We start from the raw sequence: 12,514 nt of genomic DNA on the forward strand, positions 1-12,514 counted from the left end.
TCCCCTGCAGGGGTGGGGGACCAGTTAGGATGGTCCACCCCTGGACACTGATGGAATCTGATAGATTCCTGAATGATCTGGGGGATTTTCCAGTGGATAGAGCAGGTGGTCCTGTTGGGACCCTAGTCTCACTATGGAATGGTGAGACTCTTAGGGCCATTGACAAGATCACTCATGAGGGCTCTCCAGTGCCGTGGAGCACACTTTGTTCCTTGGTATACTGAGCTGCGGTTGATGAAATGGACCAGGTGAGGGCTAGAGCGTAAGTGGCGTAGATCTCGCTCTGGAGCAGACTGAGCACGTGTTCGGACTCACAACTGGGCCTACCACATGGCAGTGGGGGCAGCAAAGAGACAATACTTTGCTGCTTCCATTGTGTCCTTGAGGAACCGTCTGGCTGAGTTGTTCCATGCGGTCTGGGGGATGGACCTCTAGAGCACACGGTGTCCAGCTGTAATCGGCTGGCTAAACACTTTGATGATAAAGTTGCTTGGCTCTGCAGTGATTTAGACACTACTATTGTGGCAATGCCAGCTGTAACATCCAGTGCAATGTTGAACCAATTCCAGTTCATGTGGCCTGATGATGTGGACAAGATGCCCATTTCTTTAAAAGCCCACACTGGACCCAATGGGGTGTAAAACTATAGACCAGTAACCAGTACCCTGTTCTTGGTAAAAGGTTGTGGAGAAGGTGGTTGCAGAGCAATTGCAGGTATTCCTGCATGAGACTGATTATCTAGATTCATCACAATCTCAATTCAGACCTGGTTTCAGAGCAGAATCAGCATTGGTCGCCATGATGGATGACCTTTATCATGAGAGATACAGGAGGAGTGCAACCCTGTTACTTTGGCTTGATCTCTCAGCGGCTTTTGATGCCATTGACCATGGTATCTTCCTGGACTGACTCAGTGGAACAGGTATTGGAGGCACTGTATTACGGTGGTTCCACTCTTACCTTCAGGGTCGCATCCAGACAGGAACACTGGGTGAGTGTTCCTTGGCCTCATGGAACTTGTGCTATGGGTTTCCGCAGGGTACTATTCTCTCCCCAGTGCCATTCAACATCTATATGAAGCTGTTGGGAGTGGTGATTAGGAGTTTTGGAGCAAGGTCTCAGCAATATGCTGATGACACACAGCTCTATTTCTCCATAACATCTGAATCAGGATAGGCTGTGAATGCTCTGGATTGGTGTATGAATGCTGTAGTGGACTGGGATGAGGGCCAATAAACTGTGCTTGAAACCTGGGAAGATGGAGGCTCTTTGGGTAGATGGTTCCCATGTCTGGGAGATAGGCAAGTGATCTGTTCTGGATTGGGTTGTGCTCCCTCTGAAGGACCAGGTCCACAGCCTAGGGATACTCCTGGATTTTTTTTGTCACTAAAGCCCAAGTATCCTCTGTGGCTAGGAGTGTCTTTTACCAGCTTAGTCTTAGCCGTTCCTGGGCAGGGATAGCCTGACCTCTGTAGTCCATGTGTTGGTAACCTCGAGTCTGGATTACTGCAGTGTGCTCTATGTGGGGCTGCCCTTGGCCCCGTTTTGGAAGCTCCAGCTAGTGCAAAATGTGGCAGCCAGTATGTTGATGGGGGCACATGGCCAACAACACGTGACACCACTTTTACAACATCTACACTGGCTGCCCATCTGCTTCTGAGCCAGGTTCAAGGTCCTTGTATTAATTTACAAAGCCCTAAGCAACTTTGGTTCAGGGCATCTTAGAGACCTCCTGAACCCTTATACCCCACTGAGATCTGCAGGAGCAGCTCTGGTCATCCCCTGAGTTGGCGAGGCTCCTTTAACATCGACACAAAATCGAGCCTTCAGTGTCGTCGACTCAGTTCTCTGAAATGCTCTGCCAACAGAGATTCAGCAGGCACCTTCTGTTTTAACTTTTAAGCCCCTGCAGAAAACCTTTCTGTTCCATTAGGCTTGTGCAGGCAATTAAGATGCTTTTTTTTTTCTTTCAAAAATTGACCATTGTTTTTATTGTATTTTTAATTTTTTTATTCTGTAATGGTGTTTGTTGTAAACACGTTGTAAACTTTTAATGAAATAGTGGCATACAAATATTTTTATAAATAAAATAAATAAATGTGTGTGTGTTTCTGGATCTGGCTGCTGATGGAGGACTTGGGGGCAATGAGGGATGATTTGGTAGCTTTGGTCCAAGTGTGCCCTTCTTCCTTCCTACAGAGGACTCGCGCTGCATGGTGTGTGATGCCCCAGGGGAGCTGCGTGACTTACTCTTCTGCACTAGCTGTGGTCTGCACTACCATGGCACCTGCTTGGAGATCACAGTAACACCACGCAAACGCTCGGGCTGGCAATGTCACGAATGCAAAGTTTGCCAAACCTGTAGGTGAGTGAAAAGCCCCTTGGAGGTGGGAACAGAAAGGACCACCGTTGAGCATCCCAGAAAAGCCTGTTGGTGAGGATGCATTGATTAGCATGTTGTGTGTATCTCTGCTTTGCAGGCTGTCTGGGGAGGACAGCAGGATGTTAGTGTGTGAAGCTTGTGAGAAATGCTACCACACCTACTGCTTGAAACCAGCCATCGAGAGTCTCCCCACTGACTCCTGGAAATGCAAAGTAAGTCTGTCCCTATGCACCCAGCTGAGCTGAAAAGCTTAAAACTCAGTGCCAAGATAACCTAAATTGTGCTTTTTTAAAAAAAAAAATTCCTGAATTCTGCAACCTGTCCAAATTAAGCATATTAAGGAAATGTGCATAGTTTGCTCATTGTGTATAATTTATTCTGTTTCTAATAGACATGGGGTCGGGCATGGAGATGTTGCCAGCTGAAGGCCAAAGGAAATGCTATTCAGGCTCCCTTCAACTTCTGAGAGATTGCTACGCATTGCCTAAGGCTCAAAACTTGCTTTTCACGGTGCTAGATTCTGTGCTGATACAACTATTGATCAGAATTCTCATAACCCTGCCTATGAGCAAGGAATCCTTTCCCTCCCTCAAGTTTGTTTTGTATAGAGAAAGGTGGACATTTCTGGCTGCTTTCTTCTTTAAGCTGCAGTCAGTCATCCGCTCTAGGCAATGCAGCCATATTGCTACACTGGCCTTCAAAGAACTAAATAGAAAATCACTGATTTCTTCTTGGCTAACATAAGCTTTTTAGACCCTTGTAACCAAGCCCAGTGTCTCAGTATATGTGAATTTGTTAGCATTCAAAACATGTGCTAAATAAGAAAAATAGTGCAGTCCTAAGCAGGCTTACTCAGATATAAGTCCCATGGAGTTCATGGGACTTGCAGGAAAGTATTATGTTTAGGGTTGTAGGCTAAGTTTGGAAGCTTTTACCTATTTTACAATAACTTCAAGTTACCACTTCGGGGGTGGCTAACCTGTGGCTCTCCAGATGATGTTGGACTGCAGTTCCAATCAGCACCAGTCAGCATGGCCAACAACCAGGGGTGATGGGAGTTGTAGTCCCACAACAGTTGGAGGGCCATAGGTTAACAATTCTTTTTTACACTCTTTAAGCCCATGCCATGTTCTGGTGAGGTCACAAGGAGGACGTTGGAAACATCTCATTCCTGTTTTTAACTAACCGCGGTTTCTTGTATCTGAAAAGGACAAACTTCAGTTTATTGAAATGAGCTAAGATTAAACTATGGTTTATGACCCTGACTTCTTTAAAAAAAAAACATAGTTACTGTAGCAAACTCTGATTCGTTTAAACCAGCCACCCCCCCAGCCCACATGGCCAATGGTCAGGGATGATGGGGGTTCTAGTCAAAGAACATCTGGGCACCCAAGTTGAACCAGAAGGCAGATGCTTACGGTCTTCTCCTTGTGGCTATGCTGGATGAAGAGATGGGAGATTAGAGGGAAGCGTGTGGGCCAGAGGTTCACTGTTGCTTGTTCGTGTAACTCTAAAACATGGTTTACCTGAGCGGTGTAATTTAATGGAGAATATTTTCAGTATCCTTTAAACATGATAAAGCCAATAGTGACCTTAAAAACCCTCTCCTGTGCCACGGGGAATCTTGACGTAGGTCAGGTGGGTGGACATCTACTTTGTGGGGAGGGGAGAACATATGTCATTCCTTATATAAAAGCACCCCCCCCCCAAAAAAAATTCTCCTGTTCTAAAACCAGATCTCATTCTTCGGATGGAAGCTATCGCATCATTTATTTTAAAAGTCTGTTTTTTGTGTGTGTTTTCAAAGGTGGCCCAAACCATTTCTGTGGGTGACACAGTGTACCTTCCATGGCTATGGCCTTGTTTTCCATGTTTTGTGATTTCTCCTCTTGAGCCTGAACAAAAGTGGTTTGACAGGTTGGAGTCTACCACATTGCATGAGTATAGATTTATGGAACAGGATTTTGAGACTCTTAACATCTTTTTTTTAAAAAAAGCAAGTTTATGTCTTATCTCTCTGTTACCATGACATCAGAAAATGTCCTGGCAACTTATCTGAAAGGCTGCACTGTTTGAAAAGTGGAACTTCTGTGCTTTGTCTTGTGTATCTTTTTGCTATTGCGCATGGCACATCCATCAATTAACCCATCTCTCCCTTTCTTGGTGGTGGGTGGAAATTCAGATTCTGCAGAAATTCAAATATTGAGCTTGCACATACATTAAAAACACATGCTAGTAAGACCACATACATATTTTTAGTTTCGATGATTAACAAAGCTGGTTCAAGACACAAATTATTTTAGTGCAAAAAAGAGAAAAAATTAAAATGAAAAATCATGATGTGTCCACACGAGAATAAAGCCCCATATCCCGTTGCTGGATTTCCTCAGTCCAGACAATTGGAATATTCTCCCTTGCCAAAGAAAGACAAAGAAAGCTCTTTTACAGGAAGAAGGCCTATATTCATTTATCAGTGCCTCATTTGTGTTCCACCTGCACTCCTTCTAGTCATGGTTTGGTATCCACAGTCTTGGGGGGAACAAGGTAAAATCTGGCACCCTTGGAAAGATCCTAAGCTGCATCTTTTTCCTTCCTTCCTTCCAGAGCTGCCGTGTCTGTTCTGATTGTGGCTTCCGCCCATCTGCACTGGATTCCAGCAGCCAGTGGTATGAGAACTACTCTCTGTGTGAAGGATGTCAAGAGCAGCGTTGCAAGAATGCAAACAGCAATGAGACCGTACAGCACAGCAAGGAGTGAGTTGCTTTGATTGGGGAAGGTTAAAAAAAGGGGTGGTGGTTCATAATGATGGTCCACACAGTGTAGTGGTGAGGTAATTGCAAGACATGTTTGTACTTACAACAAAAACAGTATAAAAATGCTTAATACAAAATGGGAATGTGTAAGCAGGCTGGATTGCTCCGAGTTTCACTGTAGAATCATTCCCCCCCCCCCCGTGTCTTCAGCGCTGAGCTGTTTGCTTAAAAATGGGGTTGACAGATCCTGCAGTGACAGGAGTATGAACGTAGGAAGTACTGAGTCCGGCCATCGGTATATCTGGCCCACTATCGCCTGCTGTGACTGGCTCTCCCGATACTTGGGCAGAGATGCCTTTCCCATCACCTCCTACCTGATCCTTTAACCGGAGATGCTTGGGATTGAGCCTGGGACCTTCCGCATGCAAAGCACGTGCTCTGCCACTGGACTATAGACCCTTCTTGTCAAGACAAATGTGGGATGGGGAGGGGATTTATAAGCATTTCTGGAATTCTCACCAAATTTAGAGCTCAGGCATATTCTGATGGAAGTTAATGGAATATCTTTGGGAAGTACCTTGTAGGGGTCCCTTCCTGCCTACTGGGTGGATTGCTCCTCTTTCTTTATCTTGCAACTCTAAAAGCTTCAACATCATTTTGTCCTTTTTAAATTGTAGCTGTGGCAGGGCTGCTCTGGCTTGAGTGTGTGGTGGCAAAAGGGGCTCTCACCAGAGAACAACTCTCCTCTTCCTCCCTTCCTCTCTCCTCCTCCTCTTCCCCTCTTTAAGGAACATGAACAATTCAGTTACAATTAAAACTGTTTAAAAAACTATTTAAAATCGTACAACAATTGCCAGGGCCCAACTATGCAGACATTTGTCTTAACATCATACTACGAATGGTAGTAGCCATGGCACAAAACCTTGCAGCAGTATATGTAATTTGTGGATGATAATCCATTAGCAGGTAACTGGTATAGAATAATGAGTCACGGCCTGGGATCGATTGAATGATAGGGGTTATACTGGAAGTGCAGATGTCATGATAATAGGAACAGGACAAGAGTACGTGGGTTATTGTCTCAACTTCTCCCATCCCGCACGGACACAACCGCTCTGCGTGCGGAATTCTGCAGAATCTACCCTCAAGCAGAGCTGGCAGGAGCACAAGGAACATGAACAGATAATCCAAGTGATCGATGTAGGTAGGAAGGAGGCTGGCAATTGAGATTTAGGGAAGATCATAGAATAGGATGATTGGATCAGCTCATTGGATCAGCGCGTATTGGGCTTAAAAGGCACAGTGAGAGAGCTTTTCTTTTTCTGCCCTCCCTTGCTAGTTTGGTTTTAGCTAGGGATTCCTCTGCATGTGCATATGTGTTTACTAGGGAATGATATGCAGGTAGGCACCATATCCAGGGGCAAGAACCACGACCTTGCCTTGGAGCCTCATGTTTTGAAGTGCCAAGGCAGCAACAGTAGCCTCACGGTTCTGACAACCTAATGGAGCTTCATGTCAGCAAGAATTTCTTGGTGACTAGTTCCAATTCTGCCATCTCAGAGAATAGCAATGAAACGTCCCACTTCATGGTCAATTTGGCTGATGCACTCCTAGACTAGACCATTCCAGCCTGCTCTGGTGAGATGTGTTTTGCAACTGTTGGGGTCATAGACTCCCCCCCCCCCCGTTCTCAGTGAAGAGAAGGTGGTCATGAAGATGAAGCAGCCAAGGTCCTTTTCAGTGCAAAATGCCTGAAGGTGAGGTTGCAGTGATAAAGATGTCCGATTGGCAAGAATGGGTAACCCTAATCACTTCGACACAGATGGCTTATTTTCCTCCTCCTCCTCCTCTTTGGCCTGTTATAAATGGCCATTCTTTCCACCTGGAGTTTCATGAGTGGCTTAGCAGCAGAAAGGGATAATAAAGCAGCACAATCATTAGTACTTCCACTAATTCCTCCTATCCTGGGCAGAGATGGCTCTGGAGGCCATTTTAGATCCCATATGTCAACAACTTCATGAGGGCAAGGAATTTCCAAGTGGAGAGACTGGAGTGTCCTGGAGGGGCTCCATTAAGGTAACTTCTGTCCATTGAGGTGAGGAAGGTTGATCCATGTGGCGATCTGCCAACTCATCATAAATATCTTTGAAATGCTGCCAATTCTAGTTTAGGGGTATCCTCCCTCAGTGCCCAGGGTGCTTGTGATTATTATGACTTGCACTTGTGGCCCATCTACAGCTGCACGGAATCTGCATTTATCCAAAATCCTTGTCGGATCAACCTTATGATCTAGCTGTAAGGAATTGTTTCTCTCCAGCTGGTGCAGAAGTTTGCTCATTAGCATGTCCAGGGCACAGTCTCCCTCTTCCCCAGGAAAAGAAAGTCCTTGTTAACAACATACTACTTCAGTGTGGGCGCTCTGTTTCCTGCTCCAGGCCACTTCAGTAGCCTCTTACTTCTCTCCTTTGGGGGAGGTCATTGCTTCCAAATATCCCAACAGTGACTATGTAGTTTCTCAAGTGGTGGGCTTCATCTCTCTGTCTGTCAAGAAATATTTCCCTTTAGATCAGTCTCTGCATAATGCTAGTTATGGATGCTAGGGGCATTTTGGGTAGTTCCATCACCCTTGGAAGTTGCGGGGGGCTGGCTTGGGAGAGGGCACTCTGTGTGGCAGCCCCTAAGCTGTGGAACTCCCCACCCACCGAGGTGCGTCTGGCAACTTCATTGTACATCTTCTGGCAAATGGTGATGCACCACTTTACCCTGTCCTTTTGACACCCGAGATGTATGTTTTTAGGACCCACCCTATTTTCCGTGATACTGTTTAGGTTGTTTTTAACTATTTTTAATTATGTGTTTTAAAATTGTTGTAACCCGCCCTGGACCTTTAGGTGAACGGCAGGTAATAAATTCTAATTCGAATCATCACAATCATCATAGTCTGTTGGGATGGAGAGTGCACTGTCAGGGTTGAAAAGTGTAGGAGTGATTGTTGTTGGAATCGTCTTAAAGCATCAGTCTCCTGAAACTGGAGGCCTTCAACGACAGCTTCCAATCAGCATGTCCATATGCCTCGTGGGCGATGTGAAAGCCCATGTAGATCAGAAGGGCAGACAGAGGTTGTACAGTCTCCAGTAAGAAGAGTCTAGTTGTTTCAATGAGAAAAGGTCAGTTTTTTATCCTGCGTGGTGCAGCAGAGCTGAAAGTTCACAACCTACAGGTGGATTGACTTAGCTGCCAACACACAACCAAGGGGAAAGGGGTCTTTACGCAAAGTTAGGATTGTGAGTAGATGGGCTGTAGATGGGCCACTTCACATCTCCAACCAGATCCTCTGCTTTTCTCCCCCCTCAACTTCATCTCCAAGGCTCTTGAGAAAGCATGGCAGGAGGTTGCGGAAATTATTTTTATCACTCTGTTCTGCCTGAAGAGGCCCTGGTTCCTAGGCCTCCCAAATGGCAGTGGAGGGTTCCTACATGCTGCCTGTCATGGGCCAGGTTCCTAGGTTTGAGCCTGATACTGCTAGTTCAGGGCCCACTGAACCAGATGCTGCTGAACTTGATCCCACAGCAACAGGACCCATAGAACTGGAGTTGGGACCCTCATGGTCCCTTTCCCCTGGGCTTGAGCTGAGTGCCTTCTTTGTTACAAGTCCAAAGGCAGAGGAAGTGCACCAGGTGAAAAGCCATGGAGTGAAGGAGGGGTAGTCATCTTCAAGCCTAAGCATTGGCCCTTAGTGAATCTGCAGTCATCTAGTAAAAGGGGAGAAGTGTGGGAGAGGTGGACTTGGAGGGAGAGGCTCAGAAGACTCCAGCTCGCATTGGGACCAAATTGCTCTCTCGAAACTGTCCGTTTTGGTGCAACAATGACCTACCTTATTTACCCGGCAGAGGGAAGAAAATGAATAGGTCCCTTTTTAAAGGCCTTTTACAAAACCAAGAAAAAGAGACTACCACCGCTCACCAGACAGCAGGAAGTGACCGGGGTGGGTAGGACAGTGTGAGTGACCCAGTGGTGGTGGGCCTCTGAAGGGTATCTTGCATGGTATCCCCTCAAGCCCATCAGCGCCCAAGGAGAAGCCCATAGATAATGCGGCCCACATGGACACTCTACCCAGCCTGCAGGGCTTCTTTCTAGGCTCTGCCTTTCTCAGTCCTGCCCGTTCCTCCTGTGGCCTGCTGTGGTTTACTGTTGTTCCTGGGCAATTTTACTGTCCTTGAGTGTCTCTTCTGCTCCTCCTACATGCTCTTGTACCTTGCCACCACTCCTTAGGAAGCATCCTTTCATTCTCTGCAGCACTCAGAAGTGCTTAGTCACTGCTGGAAGCCTAAGGTATATCTTCACAGGACTGAGCACTGGCCGCTTGGATTCCTCATTTGTTTTGCTTAATTTTTGCAATCTAGGCAAATAATTCCTAAGCCTGCATTAAGAGAGTGGATCAGGGGCTGGATTATTGTGGCAGACCGGCCGTTTCCTGAGGTTTCCATTCATTCTGAACTTCTATCCTGTAGTGTTGAAGGAGCAACTGCTGCAGAGTTGTTTTCTGGAAGTGCTCCATTGATGGACATTTTGTCAAGTCACCACCAATCGGGCAACACCTTTCCCTTGGCTGAAGCTTCTTTCAGGTGGAGGGTATTGCAACAAAGTTGTGTAATTGGAAGAGATACAGTCTAGTCTTGCCCCAGTTGATTGGATTGGGTCACTTGTATTTGAAAGATCATGTCAGTGGACCTCCTTCTCTTGCCTGAGTAGGAGAGGAACATGTCACTTACTGTGATGTACAGACAGTGCAGTGCATCGAGACTCCCCTTGTCTTGGGTTGGTGTTCTCTCCTGATGACTTTTTTTTGAACAAGTCATGTGTGATACTTTCACAATTCATTGTTAGTTTGGATTGGTTTCCTTAACTGTAGCACTTCCAATGATGTATTATAAAGTGTGATGCCTCTATATCAGGGACAGCTGATGTGGTGTTCTCCAGGGGGTGTTGGGAGTCGGTACCCCTGAGTTCTCACCATTGGTCATACTCGCTGGGCTGATGGGGGCTGGAGTCCAACCATATCTGCAGGGCACCACATTGGGTAACCCTGCCCTACATTACAGGTTCTGTTTCCACAGATGGATGGGAGAAATGTATTTTACTGGATTTCTATTACATTTATAATAAGTTTCAGTTTTGATCCCTGTCCTAAGTGCATTTAGTAGGTTGAATCTTTCCATTCAGTGAGATGCTGGATTTTTATTGAATCAAAAAAAGTTGAGATTACCACCACGCTAATGTTAAACATCTTTCTTGGATGGCACCAGGCTGCCAAGAATTGCTCCAAGTACCATTGTTTAGTAGTTAGCGTATTGTAGTGAGATTGGCCAGTAAACAAGAGACCTCTGGTTCTCACATTGCCTCTGCCACAGAATTCACCAGGTGGTCTTAGGGGAAGCTACTTGCTCTCTGCCTCCCTCACCCCTTTCCTTCAAGTATACAATTTTTGCAATTGTATACCTCACAGGGTTATTGTAAGGGTTATTGAAAAGGTATTGTAAAATACTCTGAACACTCAAAAATGCTATTTAAATTCTGATGGCAACTTCTGGTCTCAAATGGGCTTCTCTTTCCAACATCTCAGGCACGTTCCCCCAGCAGGCAGCAGCATCCACACAACAGAAAAGCCAGCATCCCTCAGACCACTGGAGGAAGTTTGTGTGGTCAACAAGGGGCAACCAGAAAGCAGTGGCAGCTCAGCCATTTCACACCAAGAGCAGGTGCCATTGGGGTGTGATGAGAAACTGCCAGGTGAGTTGACCGTGCACCTCTCCCTACTTGGGAGTTTTTGTTAGGAGATGGGGGTTTTTTTGGCCAAATGAGCTGTGGCAGATGCTCTCCTAAAAGGTAGAGAACCATCTGTGTACACCTTTCAGAATTTTGGCTCAGCTTGTGGGGAATCTTTACTTGTCTACGTTCTTATCATGAATGCCAGTTGCATTTTGCTGCAGTCGCCAGGCATCCTAAAGCAATAGAGAGTGTTGTGGCACCTTGAAACAGAGGTGAGAAGACTTCAGGCTTGGGGGATCCACGTTGTTTTTACTCGAACCCCAAGATCCAACAACTGGAGCCTGGTGGAAAGTGTGGAATCAGGAGCCCAGGAGCTTGTTTTGAGCATCAGAATAGAACTGCACTAACAGTCCTTCTGCCCACAGACCTGGTCCTAGTTACCCCCAAGCTTGCTTTATTTTAGGAAGCAGTATAACTTAATTGGGGAGGAGGGTAAGTCATTTTGTTGCTGCTGTTGCTAAAACAATTGGGTGTTGTAAATCCTTGCTGATCTCCTGGGAATCAGCCAGAGATCTACCACTAGATCTAGACTTAACTTCTACCCACCCACCGCATCATCAACATTAACAAATGTATTGTGTCATTTGCATTTCATCAAATGTATGATCCTTGCTGGTTTGTTCATATGTGTTTTGATACACTGTGTGAGTGAGTGAGTGAGTGAGTGAAAGGGACTACCTGACAACTAAGGATCTCACTCCATGCTTCTGATGAACTGGGCTCTGGTTCATGAATGTGTATGCCATAATAAAATTTGTTAGTATTTTCGGTGCCACAAGACTCTCTTCTTTTTTTGCTGCCATAGACTAACATGTCTACTCCTCTGGAAATTGTCACTAGACATATTGTTTCAAACTTGAATACCACAGAAGTGAATAACGTATGAAAAGTGTAAAATGGGCTTTATTACAGCTCCGACTGTGGTTGGTTTTTGCTGTTAAAGCCTATCCATATATGAGAAGGGCTAGGAGTGAATAGACAGGAGCCAAAGGGAAATGATCCATTTGGGAACTTTGCCACCACACCACATTTCTCCTCTCCATCTTCAGTTTACCCCTGCCAATAGGGTGGGATGTAAGAGGGATGGAGCTTCAGCTTTGACTTTGCTGGGAAGCTGGTGGGATCTCCACTGGGTGTCATTTGGGGGGATGGAGTGGATTTGAGCTGTTGGCAGGTACTGCTAAACAAGCTGTTAACTTCCTTTTCCAGAAGCAGACAAAGCGTTGGAGTTGTCCAGTGTTAATCTGGAAGGTCCTGCAGGGCAGGAGCAAATGGAAGTGGAGACACCATTAGAGCCTGAAAAGGCCCCCTCCCCACCACCCCCTCCCCCGGTACCACCAGGTGAGATAAAGGGCCATATCTGTGATAGCACTAAGTCACAGCATGCAATGTGTGTACGCACCCCAACCAAACTCAAATTGCACATTCAGAACAAATTGTGCAAATTTATAATTTTGTATATATTTACTTGGCACAGTTCTTGGAACTTAAGACTTGCCGGCTGGATTAGAGCAAAATCCATCTAGTCCAGCATTCTTTTCCCAACAGT

At 45.8% G+C, this 12,514-nt stretch overlaps 1 protein-coding gene across 11 annotated transcripts in view; it reads left to right on the forward strand.

Annotated features, from left to right (window-relative positions):
* The window catches only part of KMT2D (lysine methyltransferase 2D), a 123,713-nt gene that overhangs the window by 23,783 nt on the left and 87,416 nt on the right, over positions 1-12,514 (forward strand). For 10 of the 11 annotated variants that reach the window (XM_061615444.1, XM_061615438.1, XM_061615436.1 and 7 more), the window contains 5 exons: positions 2,200-2,365; positions 2,481-2,595; positions 4,988-5,136; positions 10,760-10,926; positions 12,175-12,306. In XM_061615444.1, coding sequence (XP_061471428.1) covers positions 2,200-2,365; positions 2,481-2,595; positions 4,988-5,136; positions 10,760-10,926; positions 12,175-12,306 — 729 coding nt within the window. The remainder of the gene's footprint in view (positions 1-2,199; positions 2,366-2,480; positions 2,596-4,987; positions 5,137-10,759; positions 10,927-12,174; positions 12,307-12,514) is intronic. The other variant, XM_061615447.1, reaches the window with a different exon arrangement.

The sequence above is a fragment of the Rhineura floridana genome, chromosome 3 (genome assembly GCF_030035675.1).
Source record: "Rhineura floridana isolate rRhiFlo1 chromosome 3, rRhiFlo1.hap2, whole genome shotgun sequence".
In the NCBI taxonomy this organism is placed as follows: Eukaryota; Metazoa; Chordata; class Lepidosauria; order Squamata; family Rhineuridae; genus Rhineura; species Rhineura floridana.